The sequence below is a fragment of the Oncorhynchus kisutch genome, linkage group LG30, assembly GCF_002021735.2.
Source record: "Oncorhynchus kisutch isolate 150728-3 linkage group LG30, Okis_V2, whole genome shotgun sequence".
Lineage (NCBI taxonomy): Eukaryota > Metazoa > Chordata > Actinopteri > Salmoniformes > Salmonidae > Oncorhynchus > Oncorhynchus kisutch.
The window spans coordinates 10,271,892-10,299,025 of record NC_034203.2 but is presented as its reverse complement, the minus strand read 5'-3'; the positions used below and the strand labels follow the sequence as shown (position 1 = coordinate 10,299,025).

Genomic DNA, 27,134 nt, shown 5'->3' with positions numbered 1-27,134 from the left:
TGTTGCTATTACGGTAGTATTGTCCAATGTCCGCTTTCAACAACCATGAGAATTGGTTAAAAAAAAAAGAAGGTTGTGCATGTCAACATATTAGGCAATAACTAAGAGTAGGCAAAGTGATGGTGTCAGAGGAAAGTTCAACATTTTGCCATTGCAACATTTGATGTAGACACATTCACAGTGGTTGTCTGAAGCGCGCTAGATTCCACAGCTGGCGATGCCTCGTAGAGATTGTTGCAAATGATGGGGAATAACCATGTCAATGTTGCAGTACCGCACTGTCGTGATTACCGGCAGAGTTTGTTGAGTTGATTTTACTCCTGGCTCAGAGTTTGCCTGGGCAGTGTCTTAACGTCCTCCTATAACAAGGGTGGCAACTCTGTTCCTGGAGTGCCGCAGGATTTTGTTCCAACTAGGCACCACACCTGACCAATTGAGGTAATTGATTAGTTCAGGCCTAAATTCAACACACCTGGTCTACCAGATTGGTTGAATCCAAAAATATTTAGTGCCTGTTGCACTCCAGGACCAGGGTTACCTACTCCTGTCCTATAAGCTACTCTGAGCTGAGAGTTTCTTTAGTCTTGAAACAGGTTTTAACAGGATTCCCAGGATCTTCTCTGAGATTCTTTGTCCATCAGACACACCAGATTCCCTTAACCTCAGACTGAAATGTCCACAAGAAACATACATCTGAAAGTAATGTTACTACCTCAAAAAGGAGTCAATATTTGCTCACCACAGTGAAGTGTATTGGAACTCTTATGATGCCCTTTAAATAACATTTGACATCACTTTTGACCTATTGACCTTTAGAGGCGGGTGTTAGCTGGACTCACCCCTGGACTGCTCGTCTCCGTAGCGTTTGTGTGAGGGAGCATACAGGAACATGATGGCAAACACGTAGAGGTTCCACATTCCGTAGATCCCTGTAAAGAAGGCACTGTTCACCTGCACCGTGTAGTCTCCCCAGTGCCAGTGGCCCTCGTTCACCTAGACACACACACAATATGGGTTGTGTTCAGTAGGTACAACATTTAAGAAAACACCACGAAACTATCTGAACTTGTCCAATAACAGTTGTTTTCGTTTTCCGATACAAAACATTTTGTAATGGAGTTCCCTAATTAGCATGACCCTGCTTCAAAACCTAACCCTCTCCAGATGATTCTGGGATACCCCTGGAGGCACACAGGCAGAACTCACCTGACTGATGATGAAGAAGATGACAGTCATGGCAGCGCAGGTCAGAGTGACCAACATGAGAAACTTGAACCGGAAGATGAGCCCCTTCGAGAGGAAGATGAGAGTTAATACTACTGTCCATGAAAAAAATAAAACACAGACACACCAAATTCATTGAAGATACAAATGTTTAAGTCTGTGGAGGCTGCTGAAGGGAAGACGGCTCATAATTGCTGTAATGGAGCAAATTAAATAGCATCAAACGCATGGAAACCATGTGTCCGAAACCATTCCACTTATTCCACTCCAGCCATTACCACATGCCCGTCCTTCCCAATTAAGCAGTCACCATACTCCTGTGATTTAGGTACATAGGGTACACACATTTAGACAGGGACTTAAAGTGCCTTCGGGAAGTATTCATACCCCTTGACTTATTCCACATCTTGTTACAGTCTGAATTCAAAATGGATTAAAATTGTTTCTCTCACCCATCTACACACAATACCCCATAATGCCAGTGAAAACATGTTTTTAGAAATGTATTGAAAAGGAGATATATACATCTCATTTACATAAGCAATCACACCCCTAAGTCAATACTTTGTAGAAGCACCTTTTGCGGCGATTACAGCTTTGAGTCGCCTTGGGTATGTCTATATCAGCTTAGCACATTTTCTGCCATTCTTCCTTGGAGATTTTCTCGAGCTCTGTTAACTTAGATGAGGAGCACGGCCTCCCGAGTGGCGCAGTGGTCTAAGGCACTGCATCGCAGTGCTAGCTGTGCCACAAGAGACTGGGTTCGAGCCCAGGCTTGAATTTGGGAGGCCCACAATTGGCATAGCGTCATCCAGGTTAGGGAGGGCTTGGCCGGGCTTGTCTCATGGCACACTAGCGACTCCTGTGGCGGGCCGGGCGCAGTGCACGCTGACCAGGTCGCTAGGTGTACGGTATTTCCTCCGACACATTGGCGATCCAGGTTGGATGCGCGCTGTATTAAGAAGCAGTGCGGCTTGGTTGGGTTGTGTTTCGGGGGATGCGTGCTCTCGACCTTCACCTCTCCCGAGTCTGTACGGGAGTTGCAGCAATGAGACAAGACAGTAACTAACAATTGGATACCACGAAATTGGGGAGAAAAAAGGGGGTAAAAAAAAAAAAAAAATGGGGAGATTAGATGGGGAGCGGCGGCGAACAGCAATCTTCAAGTAATTGTCTTTCCCCAGATTTTCAGTTGGGATTCAGGTCTGGCTGCACTTCAAGGACATTCTTGTTCTGAAGCCATTGCAGTGTTGCTTTGGCTGTACGCTAGGGGTCATTGTCTTGTTGGATCGTAAATCTTCGCCCCAGTATAAGGACGTTTGTACTCTGAAGCAGTTTCTCATCAAGGATTAACCTGTATTGTATCTATCCTTACCAGTCTCCTAGTCCCTGCCCTTTGAAAAGCATACCCATAGCATGATGCTGCCTCCACCATGCTTCACGGTAGGCATGGTGTTAGATGGGTGATGAGCTGTGCCTGCTTTGCATTCAGGCCAAAGTGTCACATTTTTGTCAAATCAGACCACCAAATCTTTTGCCTTATATTATTTTTTACCTTAGTCTTTCACGTGCCTTTTTGCCAACTCCAGGTGTGCGGTCATGTGCCTTTTTCTCAGGAATGGCTTCCGTCTGGCCACTCTCCCATAACGCCCAGAGTGGTGTAGTGCTGTAGAGACTTGTCCTTCTGGCAGGTTCTCCCATCTCAGCCAAGGAACTCTGTTGTTCTGTCAGATTGGTCATTGGGTTCTCGTTCACTTCCTTGACCAAGGCCCTTCTTGCCCAGTTTGGTCGGACGGCCAGCTCTAGGCAAAGTCTGGGTAGTTCCATATGTTTTATGTTTCCCAATGACGGAGACCACTGTGCTCTTGGAAAAGTTCAACACTATAGAAATTGTTTCCTACCTTTCTCCAGATATACACTACCGGTCAAAAGTTTTAGAACACCTACTCATTCAAGGGTTTTTCTTTATTTTTTACATTGTAGAATAATAGTGAAGACATCAAAACTATGAAATAACACATATGGAATCATGTAGTAAGCAAAAAAGTGTTATATAAAAAAATTTGATTTGTTTTTGAGATTCTTCAAATATCAAGGCTTTGCACACTCTTCGCATTCAAGTTGTAGGGGATGATCAAAGGAAATTGGATGTGCCGTAGCTCAATTTGGAGTGTCATAGCAAAGAGGTGTGAATACTTATGTTAATTATTTTCAAAAAAAATCTAAAAACACATTTTCACATACTGAATTCAGGCTGCAACAACAAAAATGTGAAATAAGTCAATGGGTATGAATAACTTCTGAAGGCACTGTATGTACTGTTTACACACACATTTATGTACACACAAACCTCATAGTGCAGGCGTCTGGCCTTGGACATGGCGGGCAGGGAGGACCTCTTCCCACTGATGTTGCGGAACACTTGGAATACCATGAAGCACAGGAAGAGGAAGTAGAGACAGGCACAGATCCCCGCCACGATGATGAACGCCATCTGTAAATCAACCTCAGTCAAGGAGCTAACGTGCATGGTGAAGCTAATACAACATTGCGTAATCGAACGATTTATTAAGCTAATTGAAAGATTAGACAGGACTGACCATACCTGAAGCCCCATATATAGACCCCCAGCTCTAGCCTGACGCATCTTAATGCACAGTAGCAGTACATTTTTCAGACATTCCGCTTAATTCTAGGAACACTAAATAGAAACCACCATGCTTGATAGAGATGGCCATCGTTTTTATTTTAGTTCGTACTTTTACCCCTTTTTCTCCCTAATTGGTAGTTAGTCTTGTCCCATCGCTGCAACTCCCCGATGGACTCGTGAGAGGCGAAGGTCGAGAGCCAATGTGTCCTCCGAAACACGACCCCGCCAAGCCGCACTGCTTCTTGACACACTGCTCGCTTAACCAGGAAGCCAGCCGCACAAACCAGGAAGCCAGCCGGGGACAAGGAAACCCCCGGCTGGCCAAACCCTCCCGTAACCCGGACAACGCTGGGCATCGCCTCATGGGTCTCCCTGTCACGACCAACTTCTTAAAGGGATTTTTTTCTCGCACTGGACTGGAGAGTGAGGGAGAAGGAGAGAGGTGAACCAGTGATTTAGCAAAAGCTTCTTGCTGCTACTAGTTTCTGATGGGGGTTGTTCTGGTGAATCTTGCATCACCTAGGCCTGTGGGTTACCCCTAAAGTGTTAAATAAAATACACACACAGAGAGTGAGGAGGCTGGGAGAGGGTAAATAAGGAGGAGAGATGGCCCAAGGCAGGAGTAGGCACTTCCAGCACCACTGAATTATTGCTAACTTCAGGACAGAACACAGTGATGAGAGGGACCTGTGACTGTGAAACTAACAGAGGAGACGTGCTCTGATTAATGTTAGTATGTTGATGTCAAATACTGATACACAATCTGGCCCTAAATTGGATAATATAAATAATTCCAGGATACACTTGAAACTTGTATGGGGATATACAGTACAATTGCATGGACACATTCTTTTTCAGACAAGAGATAATTCATCCCTAATTTAGTCTCTTTTGGGCCATCAACTTTTAAGGCACGAAGTCATCAACGTAATCAAAGGATACAGCCAACTCAGTCCCCACGTCGGAAGCCCAAATACTGTAGAAAGGGTTCTTCAACTGGACTCCCCTGGTGGGGAAAACAAATACGTCAGAAATGGTCGCTGAAAATCTGTGGGGATAACCTTTAAATATGCCGGGGCTTTGTTTTGACAGTGTGGTGAAGTGTGTGTGTGCGCGGTTCAGCCTCACCTCTCACACATGTCGAAGATGAAGAGGCAGAAGGAGCCGAAGACAATGGGTCCCACCTGCTTCCAGTAGATTGAGAAACGGTTCCTCTCCATCTGGTCCTGGGGGGGAGGGGAAATTATTTTAAAAAGTGAGACAGAACAGTAAGACAGGGGGATAAAATAATAAAATGCAGTTAAAAATTAAAATGTATCCACCTACCATGGATACATTTACATTTTAGTCAACGTTATTATCTTACAAGAGCAATTAGGGTTAAGTGCCTTGCTCAAAAGGCACAGACTTTTCACCTGGGTTCAGCGACCTTTTGGTTACCTGTCCAACGTGCTTATCCGCTAGGGTACCTGCTGCCCAAATTAAATGGATACTAATAGTCATACCAAGTCGATGGATACTAAAAGTCATACCAAGTCAATGGATACTCAAGGTAGTTTTAAAATCATTCAAATTCGGTCCAGACTCCCCCAAACCCAACTCATCAGAATGCCCCACTCAATGACCGAACTGGATCAGTCTGATGTGGTCCTGATGTCATGCAAAAAAGGAGCAAGGTATAGGGGACAGTCCTGTACAATATGTATATGAGCCTTGATCGGCCTGAAACGTCAAACATAATATTACCTGAACCCAACGAGCCCTACAAAAATACATGTTGAGTCCAAGCCAGAAAAAGCCTTAATTATTGTGCCGTTAACCAATACATACACTACATGGCCAAAAGTATGTGGACGCGTGCTTGTCAAACATCTCATTCCAAAATCATGGGCATTAATATGGAGTTGGTCCCCTCTTTGCAGCCTCCACTCTTCTGGGAAGGCTTTCCACTAGATGTGAGAACTTGCTTCCATTCAGCCACAAGAGCATTAGTGAGGTCGAGCATTGATGTTGAGCGATTAGGCCTGGCTCGCAGTCGGCATTCCAATTCATCCCAAAGGTATTCGATGGGGTTGAGGTCAGGGCTTGTTGGGGTTCGTTCCTTGTCAATTATTGGCTCATTGGTGAAATCAGCATTCAGACAATATCTTTAATTAATGCAATTGCAGACAGAAGTTGACAACAGGAACATAGCGCACATGTTTCAGAGTAAGTTCTGCACCCCACCTAAGGGCACAGCTCATTTTGTGATCACTCCCTAGTGGTATGATCAGCTACGTCAATGTATGTGTGTATCAATAAGCTGAGGTTACCTTATTAGGCAACCTATTCCAGTAGCTTCTCTGAATTTATCAGACTTGACCACTCTTTCACAAGATCAAAATATCAAAACCTGACCGTGGTTAATTCTCTTTATCTAATTTCAGTCTGACTCACACCCAGCCTGCAAGCACACTCTCGCAAAACAGCCATGGCTTAACCACAAAGACTAATATAGAGGGCTTGTGCAACGTATAGTGGCAGAGTTTTTAGACACATAGCAACAGTATCTTATTATAAGGCCTGCAGAAAAACATAGGTATCTTAAGCTCCTCATAATCAATAATGGGGAGGGTCTTTGGGACCCACCCCCTACAGGCTCTGTGCAGGCCAGCCAAGTTCTTCCACACCGATCTCGACAAACCAGTTCTTTATGGACCACTTTTTGTGCACGAGGGCATTGTCATGCTGAAACAGGAAAGGGCCTTATCCAAACTATTGCCAAAAGGTTGGAAGCACAGAATCGTCTAGAATGTCAATTGTATACTGTAGTGTTAAGATTTCCATTCACTGGAACTAAGGGGCCTGAACTATGAAAAACAGCCCCAGAAATGTATTCCTCCCCCAAACACTACAGATAGAGTTCTCCTGGCATCCACCAAACCCAGATTCATCTGTCGGACTGCCAGATGGTGAAGTGTGATTCAGCACTATAGAAAACGCCTTTCCATTGCTCCAGAGTCCAATGGTGGCAAGCTTTACACCACTCCAGTCAACACATGGCATTGTGATCTTAAGCTTTTGTGCGGCTGCTCGGCCAAGGAACAGTTGTGTTGACGTTGTTTCCACAGGCAGTTTGGAACTCGGTAGTGAGTGTTGCAACAGAGGACAGACAATTCTTACACGCTACCCACTTCAGCACTCGGCGGTGCCAATCTGTGAGCTTGTGGGGCCTACCATTTCGCAGCTGAGCCACTGTTGCTCCTCGACATTTCCACTTCACAATAACAGCACTTAGTTGTCCAGGGCAGCTCTAGCAGGGCAGAAATTTTACAAATTGACTTTTTGGAAAGGTGGCATCCTATGATGGTGCCACGTTGAAAGTCACAGCTCTTCAGTAAGGCCATTCTACTGCTCATGTTGGTCTGTGGAGATTGCATGGCTGTGTGCTCGATGTTATACACCTGTCAGCAACGGGTGAGTTTGAAATCGCCGAATCCACTAATTTGAAGGGGTTGCCACATACTTTTGTATATATAGTGTATGATAGGCTACATTACACAAGACATCAAATCTTAAAACCCCATAGATGTATGCTGTCTTGGGAACATCTAGTCATCTTATTCATTGCATGTGGACTGCATTATATGTACTGGAATTACACACCTCTTTCAAATAATGAAGCTGGGATAAAGCATGCAATGCTGATGGTTCATTGATTTGTGCAGGACATGCAGCCTACAAAGTTAAAATAATAGGTAAGTAAATTTGTTTATAATCACAGGGCCTATTTAACACGTACAGTGCAGTAGGAAAGCATTAAGACCCCTTCAGTTTGTCCAGATTGTTACGTTACAGCCTTATTCTAAAATGGATAAAATATATATTTTTTAAGTCCATCTACACATAATAACATATTTTCCCTACTTCATTATGGGTATGTTAGCACATTTATTCAAAATAAAAAACAGAAACACCTTAATTATTCAGACCCTTTGCAATGAGAGTCGAAATGGAGCTCAGGTACATCCTGTTGTTTCCATGGATCATCCTTGAGATTTTTCTACAACTTGGCGTCCACCTGTAGTAAATGCAATTGATTGGACATGATTTGGAAAGGCACACACACCTGTCTATACAAGGTCCCACAATTGACAGTGCATGCCAGAGCAAAAACAAGCCATGAGGTCGAAGGAATTGTCCACAGAGGGGGGGGGTGACCAAGAACCCGATGGTCACTGACAGAGCTCCAGAGTTCCTTCATGGAGATGGGAGAACCTTCCAGAAGGACGACCAAGCATCTTTGGAGCACTCCACCAAATCAGGCCTTTATGGTAGAGTGGCGAGACGGAAGCCACTCGTCAGAAAAAGGCACATGACAGCCGCTTGGAGTTTGCCAAAAGGCACATAAGACTCCCAGACCCTGAGAAACAAGATTCTCTGGTCTGATGAAACCAGATTGAACTCTTTGGTCTGAATACCAAGCGTAACGTCTGGAGGAAACCTGGCACCATCCCTACAGTAAAGCATGGCAGCATCATGCTGTGGGGATGTCTTTTAGCGGCAGAGACTTGGAAACTAGTCAGGATCAAGGGCAAGATGAACGGCGCAAAGTACAGAAAGATCCTTGACGAAAACCTGCTCCAGAGTGCTCAGTACCTCAGACTGTGGCGTAGGTTCACCTTCCAACAGGACAACCACCCTAAGCACACAGCCAAGAAAACACAGGAGTGGCTTCGGGACAAGTCTCTGAATGTCCTTGAGTGGCCCAGCCAGAGCCCAGACTTGAACCCATTCGAACATCTCTGGAGAGACCTGAAAATAGCTGTGCAGCAACGCTCCCCATCCAACCTGACAGAGCTTGAGAGGATCTTCAGAGAAGAATGGGAGAAACTCCCCAAATATAGGTGTACCAAGCTCATAGTGGCATACCAAAGAAGACTCAAGGCTGTATTCACTGCCAATGGTGCTTTAACAAGTACTGAGTAAAGGGTCTGAATACTTACAGTTGAAGTCGGAAGTTTACATACACTTAGGTTGGAGTCATTAAAACTTGTTTTTCAACCACTCCACAAATTTTTTGTTAACAAACTACAGTTATGGCAAGTCGGTTAGGACATCTACTTTGTGCATGACAAGTAATTTTTCTAACAATTGATAAGACAGATTAGCTTGGAAAATTCCAGAAAATGTCATGGCTTTAGAAGCTTCTGATAGGCTAATTGACATAATTTGAATCAATTGGAGGTGTACCTGTGGATATATTTCAAGGCCTACCTTCAAACTCAGTACCTCTTTGCTTGACATCATGGGAAAATCAAAAGAAATCAGCCAAGGCCTCAGAAAAAAATTGTAGACCTCCACAAGTCGTTCATCCTTGGGAGCAATTTCCAAAACGCCTGAAGGTACCACGTTCGTCTGTACAAACAATGTTACGCAAGTATAAACACCAGTTGTCATACCGCTCAGGAAGGAGACGCGTTCTGTCTCCTAGAGATGAACGTACTTTGGTGCGAAAAGTGCAAACCCACCATAAAAAAGCCAGACTACGGTTTGCAACTGCACATGGGGACAAAGATTGTACTTTTTGGAGAAATGTCCTCTGGTCTGATGGAAAAAACATAGAACTGTTTGGCCATAATGACCATCGTTATGTTTGGAGGAAAAAGGGAGAGTCTTGCAAGCCGAAGAACACCATCCCAACCGTGAAGCACGGTGGTGGCAGCATCATGTTGTGGGGGTGCTTTGCTGCTGGAGGGACTAATGTGTGGATATGTGGATATATTGAAGCAACATCTCAAGACATCAGTCAGGAAGTTAAAGCTTGGTAGCAAATCGGTCTTCCAAATGGACAATGACCCCAAGCATTCTTCCAAACTTGTGTCAAAATGGCTTAAGGACAACAAAGTCAAGGTATTGGAGTGGCCATCACAAAGCCCTGACCTTAATCCTATAGAAAATGTGTGGGGAGAACTGAAAAAGCATGTTCGAGCAAGGAGGCCTACAAACCTGACTCAGTTTACATCAGCTCTGTCAGGAGGAATGGGCCAAAATTCACCCAACTTATTGTGGGAAGCTTGTAGAAGGCTACCCGAAACATTTGACCTAAGTTAAACAATTTAAAGGCAATGCTATCAAATACTAATTGAGTGTATGTAAACTTCTGACCCACTGGGAATGTGATGAAAGAAATAAAAGCTGAAATAAATCACTCTACTATTATTCTGACATTTCATATTCTTAAAATAAAGTGGTGATCCTAACTGACCTAATACAGTGATTTTTTACTAAATTAAATGTCAGGAATTGTGAAAAACAGAGTTTAAATATATTTGGCTAAGGTGTATGTAAACTTCCGACTTCTATTTTTAATACATTTGCAAAGATTTCTAAAAAATCTGTTTTCATTGCCATTATGGGGCATTGTGTATAGATTGAGCGGGAAAAAACAATTTAATCAATTTTAGAATAAGGCTGTAACATCACAAAATGTGGAAAATGTCCAGCGGTCTGAATACTTTCCGAATGCACTGTACCTTTCAGAATGTTGCGGGTACTCCTTCTCTTTATTATTGTAGCGACATGCTTGAATAATATAGGACTAGAATAGGATCCAGCGGCTTTTGTGTCTTCACAAAGATTGAATAGTTACAGTCTAAATAAATAACTGCTATATCCATTCAGACCATCACACATTCTCTCCTTTCAACAGTTATTTTGGCAGCTGTCTTTTACATTCAGCAAACAAGAGCAAGCTTATTTATTTTTATTTTACAAGGTAAGTTGACTGAGAACCTAATACAGTATGTCGTCAAGCTTGCATCTCTCTTCGAATAAAATGATCCTACTTAGGTTCCAAAAACAAAGAAGAATTGTATTATTGTTTGAAAGGGAGTACAAAACTCTAGTCTCAGCTGTAAACTGCAGCGAATATGTATTATAAATAAAAACGCTCAAAAGCTCTACGTTTTGAGTACACGTTTCATTCCGAATTAACTGCATCTAGCCTAGGCCAAGTTAGGCAACCACTTGGAGAAGTCTACTCTTGACAGTTTACAAGGTACAGAAATGCAATTTGAATGGAATGATTTAAAGCAATGATATTACTATAGGCTATGCTGCAGCAAATTTACCTGTCACAAGACAATACAACAACAACAAAAAAGTTACCAACTGGTGAGATACATCCATTGTGAACTGCGCTCCATATCAAGATGCACCGTGTTCCCCCACGTGGGACCAATGACATGCTTTGGGAACACCCCCTGTTCTGTAGTGATTGGCTCCTGATTTGCTAGTGTCAAACTGACGACCCCATCAGATTTTCCGGGAGAATGTCAGCCAACGCCCTCCAACACACTCCCGTCATGCTCCAAATGTGTATTCACAGTACTCAGCTCTTCCGAGTTGGCTAAATCTATATTCTCCTTAAGTCACACTCAGCCATATTAACTCAAATGGATAGATACTAAGACATCAGAAGAATACTTAGGAGAGGTGAAAAAAACGGCGACAAACCATGAGGTGCTCTCCACAGAAGATGATCCAGAAGGAGAGCAGCATGGCGTAGAAGATGCCCTGCCGGATATCCCCGAACAGCAGCATCCAGGTCCAGTTGAACCCCACAGAGAACCACTCCACCGGGATGTTGATGAACGTCATGCACAAGCCCAGGGCAAAGATCACCCTGGAGGACACAGCAGCATCATCAGCAGCAGCGGTAACACCGAAATTAACAGGTTAAATTAAAATACCAGTCATCACCATAACGTACTATATTAACATAAATGATCATAATCAATATCATCATTATTATGTCCGTTAGTTTTATATAATGGTCAGAATTGTAAAAAAAATAAAATGTTTTTAAAGTGAACAATCTCCTTTGTCATTCAAATCAAAATGCTATTTGTCACATGCTTACAGTGAAATGCCTACTTACAGGCCCTTCCCAACAACGCAGAGAAAGAAAAGAGACGATAGAAAAGTATATAATAATAATAATAATAATAAATACACAATGAGTAACGATAACTTGGCTGTATACACGGGGTAGCAGAACCGAGTCCAGGTAATGGAAGTAGATCTGTACATAACTAGGAATAAAGTGACTAGGCAACAGGATAGAGAAATATTACCAGCAGCGTATGTGATGAGTGAAAAAGGTTTGTGCAAAAAGGATCAATGCAGATAGTTAAATTGTTAACCAAATAGCTACCCGGATTAACTATTTATCTGTCTTATGGCTTGGGGGTAGAAGCTTTTCAGGGACCTGTTAGTTCTAGACTTGGAGCATCGGTACCGCTTGCCGTGTGGTAGCAGAGAGAACAGTCTATGACGTATGGCTGGAGTCTGAACATTTTTGGGGCCTTCCTCTTACACCGCCTGGTATAGAGATCCTGGATGGCAGGGAGCTCGAACCCGGTGATGTACTGGGCCGTACACACTACCCTCTGTGTAGCGCTTTGCGGTCGGACAGTTTCCATACCAAGTGGTGATGCAGCAAGTCAAGATGCTCTCAATGGTGCAGCTGTAGAACTTTTTGAGGATCTGAGGGCCCATGCCAAATCTCCACCACAGCCCCGTCGATGTGAATGGAAGTTGGCCTGGCCCTCCATTTCCTGTAGTCCACGATCAGCTCGTTTGTTTTGCTGATGTTGGGAGGGAGAGGCTGCCGTCCTGGTACCACATTACCAGTTCTCTCACCTCCTCCCTATAGGCGGGGTCTCATCGTCGTCCGTGATCAGGCCTACCACCATGCCGTCGTCAGCTAACTGAATAATGGTATTGGGAGTTGTGCGCGGCCATTCATTCGGTAATAGACGACTTCCGCTGAGAAGGCATTGGCGCCATCAGAAATACTTGGGACACAGAACCCCAGTGTGTAGCAGGAGAACTTATACCTGGACGTTTCTCCGTAGACCCCTCAGGGAGCCGTGGGGTAGGACCTCCGGGAGACTCCATACTCCATCTCTCCAATCACTGGACCACGCTGCTATGATAAATCACACTGGCTAAAATAAATAAATCAAACCAACCTATTACAGACACAGAACAAGGCTTCTCTGTTCAACCGCTGCAAGTCCCCGCATGCCGGGACGAGATGAAAGGATAATCGCATAGAGGGGAGAAAAGGAGGGAGGGGTGGAACACGGGCTGTGGGTGGGGGAAATGGTGGTGTGTGGATGGGGGAGGGGATTGGGGGGGGGGGGGGCAATTGACTCTAAAAACATTAATCACATTCCAGAAGAGCCGGCAGCGAGATACGTTCCATTGGGCTAGTATGAATGGAATGTCCTGCGCTCTGCGAATATACAGATGGGAGAGATAGAGGTGTGTGTTTGTATAAAGAGCACTTAAACTAAACAAGCTGCAGAGCTAGCTCCATAACTTGTAAGAGAGACATAAGCAGCAAGAGGACTCAACCTACAACCTGGGGAAATAAGAGCACTAACTACTGTATATAAAGGAATAGCTTTGGTGGAAACAGACTTGACATACACTGCGTACAAAACATTAGGAACGCCTGCTCTTTCCACGACAGACTGACCAGGTGAAAGCTATACAAGGACTGTACATGTGTGCCATTCAGAAGGTGAATGGGCAAGCCAAAAGATTTAAGTGCCTTTGAACGGGGTATGGTGGTGTGTGCCAGGCGCACCGGTTTGCCGGTCACGAAGCGCAACGCTGCTGGGTTTTTCATGCTCAACAGTTTCCTGTGCGTGTGTCAAGAATGGTCCGCCGCCCAAAATGGGGTGCTACTCAATATTAGGAAGGTGTTCCTAATGTTTTGTACTCTGTGTAGACTCGTTTATTATTTCAGTGTGGACTACTGCCATTTCTTCCAGTGCTTTAACAAGGCCAATTACTGATAAATGACCTTCATGTACTTTCCACAAACAGAGTTCGAGTGCCATTTCCTGAGAGCTGCGCGGTCACTTGGGAACGAGGGCTCTGAGCCGTAGAGACGACGGGGAAGACGGAGAGCGGGAGGAGAGGTTGGGGGTAGAAGTGTTAGCGGAGTGCTAGAAGATTGTGGAGCGCATGTCGCACTTGGACGAACGTTCCGACATACTGATATACCCTCTCAGCGCCGCAGGGGACAAACCAAACTGAACACATAGCTCTCGGCACAGGGTATCAGTCTACATTACATTGGTACATCATTTCAATCTGGCGTTAGTTATCGTTTGGAATAAAGTTGTCACCACTACAGGTCTTGAAAAAGATACACCTGGTTCTCATTTTTATTTAACAGTGTAGCTGCCCAACTGCTGCTCTAGGATCAGTTGTCTTTTTTAGATCATTATGAATAAGATTACATGACAAACAAGTGGGACCTGATCCTAGATCAGCACTCCTTCCCTGAGACACTTTATGAATACGGGGCCCAGGACAGTGCACTGAGAACATCTGACCTAGATGCACAATCCATCCATAGTTAATCGAACGGCAGGTCTCCTCCTGTACTTACTAACGTTGCCATTAGCCCAAGGCTTAACTGGTATCCACTGGGGGTTACTGAGTTTTACCCTGGCTGAAGGTCTTACTCGTGTGTATGAAGCTAGGACAAGGATATCCATGCATTTTGGATTAGAGATCAATTCTCAATGCACACCTACACGGTGCACCAGCTCACGAAGCAACCAACGCCAATGGATGACTGAATGCCGTAATACACAACAAAGAACCATCCCGTTCACAGTCCAATAAACAATATGGCGGCCTTTTACTTTTCCAACAGCACAGGAGGTCGTGTCATGAGGGTGATGCGTCTCCAGTACCACACCAAGATGATGAGGATGCTGGGCGTGAGGAAGGTCTTCATGGCAAACCACACCTTGGTGAAACCGCCGTTCTGATGGATACCCTGATAGGATAGGAAATGAAAAACGTCAGCCAGTCTTTCACACAGTTCAGTTCACCTCAACATCTCGTTTGGCCATTTTGGATGTGAAAAACGTTTAAGTATCTCCACACGTTTCCAAGACAAAAGTAAAGGATATTCAATGATCGCAGATATTTTATGAATAGATTTGACTTCATTGAGTCGCTCTTCCAGCACCCACACACACACACTACTAACCACCAGACGGATGTCCTTGATCTCCCCAATGCCCACGTTGATCTTATTGCGTTCGCTGACGGGCAGGCGGATGTTGAGCAGGTAGTACTTGTGGGCCACATTGCCCAGTTCCATGAAGGGCAGCAGGTCACACTCGTAGTAGCGACCCTCGTTCTCATACGTCTACAGGGCACAGCGAGAGATGACTTAGACACGTCTGACGGGACACCAACTATTAGGAATTTCTTTAAAACACAAAATTCAATTTAAATCAGCAGAACTTTGGGAGACTGATTTAAAACCTGAATGATCACGTGTGGACTAACCAACCAATACTATAATAAAAAACAGAGCAATCAAGTGATTAAAACCAGTAGCACAAAAAAAAAACTTTAGGACTGGAAGTGTTTAACCCCAGAGGGAAGGGAACGGTTGGAACACTCCAGTGTCCTGTGTTTACCTTAGTGGTGGTGAAGTTACAGCTAAGCTTCCTTCGCTCTATGGAGTGGGCCATCTCTGTCCATTCACCGAGCATGTCATCCCTGTAGGCCACACCTACATCAATGGTGGCCACTGCTCCATCCTCTGTAGGAGGAAGATGTCAATACATCACACTTTAGGGAGATCCTAAAAAGTTTTTTTTTCTCGTTTTTTTTAAAGGTTTACCGACTACCAAATTTTATATAGATGCCAAATAACAGTTTGGGAGACTTCATTATAATGGCATATATATCCTGTTTTTGCTCTACGTGTGTCTTAACAAGCAGGTCAGCATTGAAGTGTGGATTTGCAATTCCCTATTGCGTAACTCAATTTATAGCTATGACAACAATACTTTGGTGTAAACCAGCGGTGACTGGGGTGAAATAAGACAGACAGTCACGGCCTTTCGGGAAAAGAACAGAGGAAGCAACGTCTAGAGCTATGAAAATAATGCATTCAACGCTGTAAATCCACAATCTGGACTGCTACACATACGATCTGTGCTAAGAGCAACACTGGGTCATTTTCATGCCCTCAAATTAGCAGAAACTTCATTTGCTTTCACTTAGCATGAAATGCTATTCATTTCCTAGACAATGCATCCACTATAGACGACGAGTGCAACTTTAAACTATTCCAAAGGCTACAAAATGTGGTACTGGACTTATTAAAAGGGATAGTTCAGCCCACAAAAAGTTTGTCAGTTAGATTTCAGTTAATATCTTGAAAATGTGTCCTAAAAAGGTGGCTCATCTGGAGTTTGAGACTGTTTGAGATATGAAAACGTTGGAGAAACTGTCAAGGGGTGATCTATCCCTTTAACTTTCAAAGTATGCAGGAAAGAATGCATGTCATGAAAAATACTATCAAGACAGAACAGATTAGAGGTCGACCGATTAATCGTAATGGCCGATTAATTAGGGCTGATTTCAAGTTTTCATAACAATCGATCATCTGTATTTTTGGACAACGATTTGCTGATTTAAAAAAATATATATATATTTTTTAACACCTTTATTTAACTAGGCAAGTCAGTTAAGAACACATACTTATTTTCAATGAAGGCCTTGGAACGGTGGGTTAACTGCCTTGTTCAGGGGCAGAACGACAGATTTTTACCTTGTCAGCTCAGGGATTAGTTTTTGCAACATTTCAGTTACTAGTCCAACGCTCTAATCACCTGCCTTAGCCTGCCACGCAGAGTGCAATGTGACTACCTGTTACGCGAGGGCAGCAATGAGCCAAGTTAAGTTGCTAGCTAGCATTAAACTTATCTTATAAAAAACAAATGCGTCTTAACATAAATCACTAGTTAACTACACATGGTTGATGATATTACTAGTTTATCTAGCATGTCCTGCGTTGCATATAATCGATGCGGTGCCTGTTCATTTCTCATTGAATCACAGCCTACTTCAACAAACGGGTGATGATTTAACAAGCACATTTGCAAAAAAAGCACTGTCATTGCACCAATGTACCTAACCATAAACATCAACGCCTATCTTTAAAATCAATGCAGAAGTGTATTTTTAAATCTGAATATTTAGTTAATATTGCCTGCTAACATGAATTTCATACAAGTAGGGAAATTGTCACTTCTCTTGCGTTCCGTGCAAGCAGTCAGGGTATATGCAGCAGTTTGGGCCGCCTGGCTCATTGCGAACTGTGTAAAGTCCATTTATTCCTAACAAAGGCCGTAATTAATTTGACAGAAATGTACATAATTATGACATAACATTGAAGTTTGTGCAATGTAACAGGAATATTAAGAATTATGGATGCCATCCATTAGATAAAATACAGAACGGTTCCGTATTTCACTGAAAGAATAAACGTTTTGATTTAGAAATTATAGTTTCCGGATTTTACCATTTTAATGACCAAAGGCTTGTATTTGTGTGTTATTATGTTATAATTAAGTCTATTATTTGATAGAGCAGTCTGACTGAGCGATGGTAGGCACCAGCAGCCTCTTAAGCATTCATTTCAAACAGCACTATTGTGCGGTTTGTGCGTTTATCAAATCAAATTTATTTATATAGCCCTTCGTACATCAGCTGATATCTCAAAGTGCTGTACAGAAACCCAGCCTAAAACCCCAAACAGCAAGCAATGCAGGTGGAGAAGCACGGTGGCTAGGAAAAACTCCCTAGAAAGGCCAATACCTAGGAAGAAACCTAGAGAGGAACCAGGCTATGTGGGGTGGCCAGTCCTCTTCTGGCTGTGCCGGGTGGAGATTATAACAGAACATGGTCAAGATGTTCAATGTTCATAAATGACCAGCATGGTCGAATAATAATAAGGCAGAACAGTTGAAACTAGAGCAGCAGCACAGTCAGGTGGAAGTTGAAACTGGAGCAGCAGCATGGCCAGGTAGACTGGGGACAGCAAGGAGTCATCATGTCAGGTAGTCCTGGGGCATGGTCCTAGGGCTCAGGTCAGTTGAAACTGGAACAGCAGCATGGCCAGGTGGACTGGGGACAGCAAGGAGTCATCATGTCAGGTAGTCCTGGGGCATGGTCCTAGGGCTCAGGTCCTCCGAGAGAGAGAAAGAAAGAGAGAAGTTGACTTCAAGCCTATCAACTCCAGATATTAGGCTGGTGTAACCAATGTAAAATGGCTAGCTAGTTAGCGGGGTGAGCACTAATAGTGTTTCAAACCTCACTCCCTCAGACTTGGAGTAGTTGTCCCCCTTGCTCTGCATGGGTAACGCTGCTTCGATGGTGGCTGTTGGCAATGTGTTCCTGGTTCGAGCGAGGAGAGGGACGGAAGCTATACTGTTACACTGGCAATACTAAAGTGCCTATAAGAACATCCAATAGTCAAAAGTATATGAAATACAAATGGTATAGAGAGAAATAGTCCTATAAACCTAAAACCTCTTACCTGGGAATATTGAAGACTCATGTTATAAAGAACCACCAACTTTCATATGTTCTCGTGTTCTGAGCAAGGAACTTAAACGTTAGCTTTCTTACATGGCACATAATGCACTTTTACAGTCTTCTCCAACACTTTGTTTTGCATTATTTAAACCAAATTGAACACGTTTCATTATTTATTTGAGATTAAATAGATTTTATTAAGGTATTATATTAAGTTCAAATAAGTGTTTGTTCAGTATTGTTGTAATTGTCATTATTACAAATAAATTAATTAATTAATTAATAAATAAATAAATAAATAAATATCGGCCTCATTAATCGGTACCAGCTTTTTTTGGTCCTCCAATAATCAGTATCGGCGTTGAAAAATCATAAATCGGTCAACCTCTAGAACAGATGCACCAAAATCTCACATCGGCGTGCCATGTTGATCCCAAAATAGTCCAAGGATGATTAATGATCCGAAACATTTCCCTGTTGAAGGGCTTAAAGATAGTTTACGTACATGTACATAAGGCCTTCAATTCCATCTCCTATACAGTTGGTAATGATACAATATTACTGACTTGAAGGTGCAAAACGTTGAGCTGAACCTGGTTTTAAGTGCCTATAGAAAAAAAAATGGCCATCAGAATGCCAACACAGTCCAAAGAGACTCATGTGGTTATGAAACAAGTTGGAGAGCCCTGAAAGAAACCCGGTGCCCTGACCGGGAGAGGGGGAAGAGAGGAAAAGGAGGGGGAGTTATTGGCAGTCCTCTCTCCTCTACTGTCTCTATATATCCCTCTTTCCCACCCCTCTCAAGTGAACATTGCCAAATATCCTGAATGTCAGCTTACCGCAGACAAACATTCCACCCCAGTGCAGTGCCCATCGCCACTAAGCCTTCTCAACAGCTGTGTTATTGCTGGACCCCTGCCAGGCGTGGCTGTTGCCTGGGTGGAGTGGGGTGGGGGAGAAAGAAAAGGGGACAATTCATCTCAGGGACCAACCTTCGGCATGGTAAATGTCTAAAGAAAGTGGTTCTGGTTGAGTTATAGACAGGCCGACGCCATTTTGTCACACGGAGGGTTCTGGTTTTCATTTGCTTACCTCTCAGACAGAGAGATTTGGATGCCGTGAGAAAGTAAATCACGAAGAGCTCAATGTCAATAGCTTGCTGGAACTTCTCTTCTTTGAACAAACTGCAACTCCGCTCCTTGTTAATGTTACAGAGGTAGTTTGCAGAGCGAGCCACAAATGAAGAAAATTCCTGCCTGAGACCATCTGACCTCTGTTGAGACCAAAATGAGACCTAAGAGCTCAGCAAGCTAATGTGGTCTTGAGTGGCAAGGACAACCTGGAGTTGATTTGCGATCGGTTACATTACAGCTACACGTTTCAGCACTGAAGCTGAATACGTCGTTTTTTAAAGCACAGGCAATCTGTCCATTTCTCCTCTGTGGCTCCGTCATAGACAGCTGTTGACATCAGGGTGATCCTCAGGGCCCCACACAGTAAAACCTCTGGCAGGTGATCAGAGGCAGTCTGCCTGGCCCCGGCGGATTAGAGTGGGGTGGACAACCGTCCCATATCTGGGTGGGTGGAATTCTTGGACGGGGTAGTGAATCGATGACTAGTCTGGCAGCACATGCTGTAAACAAGCCCACGTCCTGCTTGGGACTGGAGTTTTTTTTGTTTTTAATGACTCGACATCTTGAGGAGTAACGTTACACACTGAAACACAGCTATAGTTCAAATTGGAGTATACAGATTAACCTAGAGTCAAACAAGATAAAATTTTACTTTTAGCTTTTCTATTGTGGTAAAAATGCAGTGCATCACTGCTCTAAACTATACTTTGCAACGTATCTTCGGTGAGAGGAGGATGTTACAGAGTGCCTCATGCCCTACTGTACATGCCGTGCACCCTGCGCTAGGTTAGCAAGACATCTGTAACAACAGAAGAAGTTGGTCCCCATCTCTGCCCCCGTCACTTTCCCAGGCCGGCACGCCAATCCCCCTTCGTTAGTCCTCCGTTATCCCTCTAATCCCTTCTTTCACAGCCCCAGACTTGGCGCAGCTCCGATCCCGCCCTGTCAGTGGCCTCTCCTTAACAACCACGCACACAGAGATATTCCACTTGCCGTCAAGGAAGTCAAGGAAGGGAGAAGCAAGCTCAAGCTTCCATATTACCCTTAATGCCAGATCAGAAGACGGTTGCCATGTCTGAATGTAATAACTGTGCACACTTCCAAAACAAACCCTCATCCCTACACCTGAGCTCTTCTGGGAGAAAAGGACTGGAATTGGTGTAAGAAAGATGGTGACATTTTCCTATGTCTATTGCCATATTGTAATGGGTGTACAGGAAGTACATTGGGTTCAGATTGAAATTGGGCACAGATCTGAAGGGTACCATGTTCAGATAAGGACCATGGCAAACCCTTCCTGGTCTGAACATAAAGGAATGTTAAGAGATACAGGGGGGGGGTTGTAGCTTTTATCAGATCAGGTGACGGTTAATTGAGCAAACGTTGGCTGCCGAAAATGACTCAATATTTCAAGGGCTTTTATTTTCTCATTTTACACTGACCTCAAGGATACACTACCCTGCAATGGAAAGTGAGAAACTCCTCCCCAACACTCCAAGTGATGTACCATATACCATGTTACAATTCATCGTAGGGATAAGCAAAGAGAAGGGGTGAAAAATGTGCCCAGCAAAGTGTTATTCCACTCCATATTAGGAAATTGCAAAGCTATCAGTGTCCAATTTGAGACAGCCCACCACAGTTCGAGCAGCCCCCAGCTACCTGTTCTATAGAGACTATAAGCCACTGACATGGAGCCCTGAGGCTTGTATCACTGTGGAGAACCAGCAGCATATCCATCATTGTTAGGCCTTTCTCTCAGTGCGAGAGAAATCCAATCTACTGAGAGGAGAGAAAAGGCACATTCCTCTGGGTGCTCATGCATTCGCCACAATAAACAGGACAAAAGCAGGCAATGCCCTGAGGTGACAGAGGGACACTAATATTAACACCATCTACAAACACACACACACACACACACACACACATCTGAATACTTTATAAATTGGATCCACAAGGAGCGTAAGGGCAAAGCACCCAAATATTTTAGCGGTAATACAGATGCTTGTACGCGTGAATCGTCATGAATCACTGACACAACAAAGACATACCAGACAGAGAGAGTCAATTAACATCCTAAAAAAAAAACACAATTGACAGAAACACACAGACACAACATATTGCCCCCCCCCCCCCAGACACAACATAACACAAAAAGAGACAACGATCAAAGATAAGAATGTCTTGACAATAAAATAACACACTGTCAAAAAAAAATATGAAAATCAACACCAATCACATTGAGTCTGCAGTTTCCCCTTACCTATCTGGTTGTACATTTTGAAGGCGATGTCAAACTGCAAGATGACCAGCATGAACTGGAACCAGGGGCTCATCTCCTTGTTGGGCAGGGGGATGTGGACGGCAAACACGATGTCGTTGGCCTCGATCTTCTTGGACATAGCCTCATCAAAGTCCTGGATCTTGTCGCACTGGTTAGGGCCCCAGGGCATGAACCACCTGCCACTCTGGTGACCTTTGACCGCGTCCACACATTTGGTAGCCAGGTAGTGGACTGCCGTGGTGGGGCTGGGAGCTACAGGGAGAGGGGAGTTGCTAAGTTACTGCCCGATCACTATGGTAGTTGACCTAGATCCATAAGATGTCCTAGTCATCTGTCCTGAGCATGAGACTTTTTGTGGAGAAATAAAAATGGTAATTCTCATCTAATACTATGTTTGATGGTATAAGCTATAGAATAACGGAATAAGCGTTTTGGGGGAATTTTTCTTTCTTTGCGGACCACACTGGCAATTTTGTTGAGGTTCTTATTTCAATGCTTGGCTCCTGAGTGGCGCAGCAGTCTAAGGCACTGCATCTCAGTGCTAGAGGCGTCACTACAGACCCTGGTTCAATTCCAGGCTGTATCACAACCGGCCGTGATTGGAAGTCCCATAGGGGAGCGCACAATTGGCCCAGCGGGTATGGCCGTCATTGTAAATATGAATTTGTTCTTAACTGACTTGCCTAGTTAAATAAAGGTTTAAAAAATATATATATGCTGTATGTGTATTGTGTAACTTTTTATTATTGTGCTGAAATATAAAGCCCGTGTGCAATCATCGGGGGGAAAAAAAATGTTAAAGCCTATTATATTCTTCAATTACAGAATGCACTACAAATAATTCATTCACAGTTAGGCTAATGGTGAGGTTTTAAACATTAATACATTTACAAACTCATAATCAAAGCGTTGTTCCGGAGTTTAACTTGTGTCAGACGGCTACCAAGCTCAACAAAGTATGCACACGCTAAGAAGTTGAGTTTAAGATCAAACCGAGCCAAATCCTGGTTAAACAAAGTGACAATTCATTCTAACCATGTTCTAACCCATTATTTTTTATTTCTACTTTGCACATTCTTCCATTGCAAAACTACCATTCCAGTATTTTACTTGCTATATTGTATTTACTTTGCCATCATGGCCTTTTTTTGCCTTTACCTCCCTTCTCACCTCATTTGCTCACATTGTATATAGACTTGTTTATACTGCATTATTGACTGTATGTTTGTTTTTACTCCATGTGTAACTCTGTGTCGTTTTATCTGTCGAACTGCTTTGCTTTATCTTGGCCAGGTCGCAATTGTAAATGAGAACTTGTTCTCAACTTGCCTACCTGGTTAAATAAAGGTAAAATAAAAAAAATAAAAATAAAATGTTGACAGAACACCCTGTAGTAAAGACCCAATCCCTTTAAAAAAAAGGTGGCTCCCGGGAAAGCCCCCAGCACTCAAGTCATAATACTGTATCAGTATAGAGATTCATGAGCCAGATGAGGTTGGCCACTCTCTCATAGGATTTCACTAGTCGTTGGGAAAGGTACTAAACATTAGCATTAGAAAGCTGAGGATATGGTGCCGTGCAGATAGAGCAAGGAGGCTTGAGGGATGAAAGACTGAATAGGTTTGAGGACTAGAAAAGGGTATCGACAGGGTAAGAAAAGATTTTCGGAGGGGTTATGTGATTAAGCAATGGTTAAGACCCTCTTGGTGACTAAGGGGACCGTAGGTCCATAAAAAGGACCAGAGTGTATTGATAATAGGTATCAACAAGAGCCAGACCATGCCCTCAGGGCCAGATACAGACATCAGCCATGAACAAAATAACTTCTAAACTCTACTATGTATACATCAGTGCCACTATAATTCACTTTAAAACCTGCTCAAAGTGAAGGAATATGAGACACCTGCAATGCACCGCCTGCCAGGAGTTACTTCAGTTCTAAAATATCATACACTCTTGATAACTTATCCTGCTAAAACAAGGAAACGCGTCTGATTACGATGCCATGGTCTGTGCTGATCGCCCCTACTTAACACTTTGGATAGTCCGTTTTTAGTTGCTCTACAGACTGAGTGACATTTCAACTTACCCTTATTCTAAACGTAATGCTAACCCTAAGCGTAACCTGAGCAGCCAACTGTGCTTATCAACAGATAGTTTGCCCATGTAGAGCATCTACAGATGGACTATCCAAATCAAGTGTGACCGGTCTCGATTACTAGCCGACGTTGAGCCCATTTACTCTCAATAGGGGAACAGACAAAAACATAACACAGCATAAAATAACCCCCCCAGAAGTAATCCAAGGCCATCTTGAGAAGAGTATCAACTATCTCTCTCTCTGCGAGTGTGTCTTCTTAGCTAGGTGCGCCAATGTCGCCTCACAATGGACTTGGGCCTACTCGGGAACAAGCACAGACATGCCAAATTGAATTAAACCAGCTCCACGGAACCCCTCAGAGTTCAATTATCCTGGCACCCTGAGAATCTGGGAGCACGCAGCTCCTCCAGTCTCCACCCCAGTGTGTCCGCAATAATGGCCGCCTCTCGGCCCAGTGACCTCACGCTGTGTTGGAGTTGTCCAATAACAGAGGGAGACGAACGCCTTTCTACTCAATTACCCTGGCTGGCCCCGGCCACCGGGCAAATACAAAAGGCATCCGGCTTCATTAAAACTATCTTGGGCAGGAGTAGCCCAAACAAGCTCATTTATCAGCAGCCACCCAGCTCTGGGGAGGAGAGGAGACAGACTGACTGACTGGAGTGTTTTGCCAAAACTAACCAGAGATTGGGATCTGTAACAACAGGCCTCATAGGACTCAACAACTGAGGCATTGAGTTTGTGGCAGTTTGTATGAGTGTGTGTGTGTGTCAGTGGGGAGCAGAGTCATGCAAATGGCACCAGCAGAAGTAAAAATATGCAATGCTGAGAGGGGTTTGTGATTTAGGGAGAGAGGGAGATGCAAGGGGGAAATAAAGAGATGGTGCCTGCCTGGGGCTACAGAGCAGACATACATAATGAGAGGAAGGTGGAGAGAAGTGGGGCAGACAACGTTCTGTGCTGGATCGGAGTGAAGTTATTCACACCAATTCCTATGGTGTTTTACAGTAAAATGTCATTCTTCAAGAGAAAACAAAACCATGCAAATTAAAAGTGAATTCACTCAATACTTTACAATAAGGGTATTATTAAATATAGGAAAGGTGCTTTGTATTAGTAAATGCAAATACAGAGGGAAATATTGAGTTGGAGGCAGACGAATACCACCAGTAAGTTATTTTTCTTGCAACTTATCAAAAGTTGATACGTTTGATACAATGTAACTTCGTTAAAGGCTACATTGTTAATAGTTACATAGACAACACTTTCACATGACAAATCACAAATCACAACAGTGGTAGACTAAATAATTAAATTGTTTTCATTATTTGATAGGCCTACATAGAATATTCAATGTACTCGACAAATAGTGGATATTCAACCGCCGATGTCGAATAACAAAGCCAAAGGTTGCAACAGAAGAGAACACAATTGGGAAAACCATGCTTACCAATCAAGCCACCGACCATAAAAGAAAACGCTTGGAACAAAAGCAGAATCACTCCCACGATCACCAACTTTTTGGTGCTCATGTTTTCAATAATTGCCCCGGCCATCTTAAAAAGTTGTTGAAAACTACGCCGGGTGTGGAAAAATAAGGTGAGTCGGGACGAAAGTCACCGCATCTAGTTAGCACTCCAGATGCCGAGATTGAGGAGGCACCAGCACTGCCTCGCTTGAAAATCAACTTCGAAGGAGGACTGTAGGAAGAAAAAAGGAGAATCACATGACGGAATAGCACGCCTGCCTATCCCTTCTCGAACACTACACTGCAGGAATATCTGTGGAGCGCAGCAGCGTAGCAATAGTGGTTTGTAATGCCAGGTTGCTTTTGTCCGAATAATAACAGCCTCTATTATGCCAGCCAAGGGCTATGCAAAGGAACGTTTTCAGTGAAGCTTGATGTGTTTTGATCTTGACGTGATTTTCCCCTCATTGCCAATGTTAAAAACTCTTATCAGTCCATAAATGTCCTAAGTCTGAATGTGTGTGATATTTATGGATCAGCCTATACAAAAAAAGTATCATATCACGTTTCTTTATTTAGAGAAATTAATGTGTGAAGATTTCATGCAAATTATTGAATGGAAAGTTATGAACTCCTTATGCAAATATTAAAGCTTATGCACACTTTAGCTTACTGTTTTTTTGTGTGATCACATCTGTCTTCGGTGCCCAAGATAGCCTATTACTGAGAGGCTAAAACCACCTATAAGCCACTTCTCTTTTTTTTTTTTTAGATAGTGTTGGAGGGAGGCGAGCTGCAAGGAGTGGGCGTATTTGTCACGCGCGCAAGCGGTTACAGGACAAATGTCACTTTACTTGGTGACAAGAGAAGGAAGCCTAGTCTAAGAAACATTATTATATATAGTGACCGCCATGTTCACAGTGACATGGGTGCAAGGATAATCTATGCTTTTCCCATCTCACTTTAGCATGTGGATTTTGGGAGGTCTAAACTTTAATAAGGAGTCCAAGGCCTAGCTACAGAAGCCTACACCTGTGGTAGGAGACAGTATTTTTATTTAACTAGGCAAGCCAACCAATTCTGATTTTACAATGATAGCCTACCCCGGCCAAACCCTCCCCTAACCCGGACGATGCTGGGCCAATAGTGATACAGCCCAGGATCGAACCGGGGTATGTAGCGACACCTCTTGCATTGAGATGTAGTCCCAATTAATGAACTTGATGTATCCTACTGAAGATTAAAAGCCTAGCTACAATATCAAATAATTAGATGAGGCCTTACCAAAAGCTTTCAACCTATTAAAAGGCACTCAGCGTATTTATTTGACCAGAATGCCTTACCTACACAGGCCTGCCATGTGGGTCACTCACTCATATATATATATATATATATATATATAGGCCTACCCTATAGGCTTATTCCTCTCTTACAGAAAAACAGAAAGCTTTCAGCTCTTTGTTTCTCTATGAACCTTTCTCAGTTTCTCATGAAGTCCCCGTAGGCCTGTACCGCTGTGAAAGCGAATGTATAAGAAGCTTTCATGTCATTTCTTCGAGCCATGGCAAGCAGCAAACCATTTTCACTTTCCCGAAGAGTGGCGGGAAAGAGCTGTCCGCCCAGGCTCCCACGAGACTGGCTGATGAGCAGTTCGATCAAGGTCACCCTGTCAATCATGCCAAGCGCTCTGCCACTGTAGCTCTACAAACGGGAAGAAGGAATTCAGGCAATTCTCCTTAGCCAAATGAAGCGTAAAAGGGTAACATTTTCTTGGCGTCTTCCTTTTTTAAAGTATCCTAGACGGCTACTATGGTTGTCTGTTCTCATAAGTTAGATACGTTTTTTCCCCCACCATTTGA

The 27,134-nt window shown here is 43.5% G+C and overlaps 1 protein-coding gene across 2 annotated transcripts in view; it reads right to left on the bottom strand.

Moving 5' to 3' along the window:
- The window catches only part of wls (Wnt ligand secretion mediator), a 31,131-nt gene extending 5,539 nt beyond the window's left edge, over nt 1-25,592 (bottom strand). Inside the window, exons 1-11 of one of the 2 annotated variants that reach the window (XM_020467002.2) lie at nt 25,258-25,592; nt 21,686-21,958; nt 15,379-15,503; nt 14,940-15,101; nt 14,587-14,723; nt 11,372-11,540; nt 5,003-5,100; nt 4,817-4,880; nt 3,575-3,718; nt 1,207-1,290; nt 840-993 (exon numbers count right to left, since the gene is read on the bottom strand). In XM_020467002.2, the coding sequence (XP_020322591.1) occupies nt 840-993; nt 1,207-1,290; nt 3,575-3,718; nt 4,817-4,880; nt 5,003-5,100; nt 11,372-11,540; nt 14,587-14,723; nt 14,940-15,101; nt 15,379-15,503; nt 21,686-21,958; nt 25,258-25,363 (1,516 nt within the window). In that variant the 5' untranslated portion in view covers nt 25,364-25,592. The remainder of the gene's footprint in view (nt 1-839; nt 994-1,206; nt 1,291-3,574; nt 3,719-4,816; nt 4,881-5,002; nt 5,101-11,371; nt 11,541-14,586; nt 14,724-14,939; nt 15,102-15,378; nt 15,504-21,685; nt 21,959-25,257) is intronic. The other variant, XM_020467003.2, reaches the window with a different exon arrangement.
- Nucleotides 25,593-27,134: the final 1,542 nt, after the last annotated feature.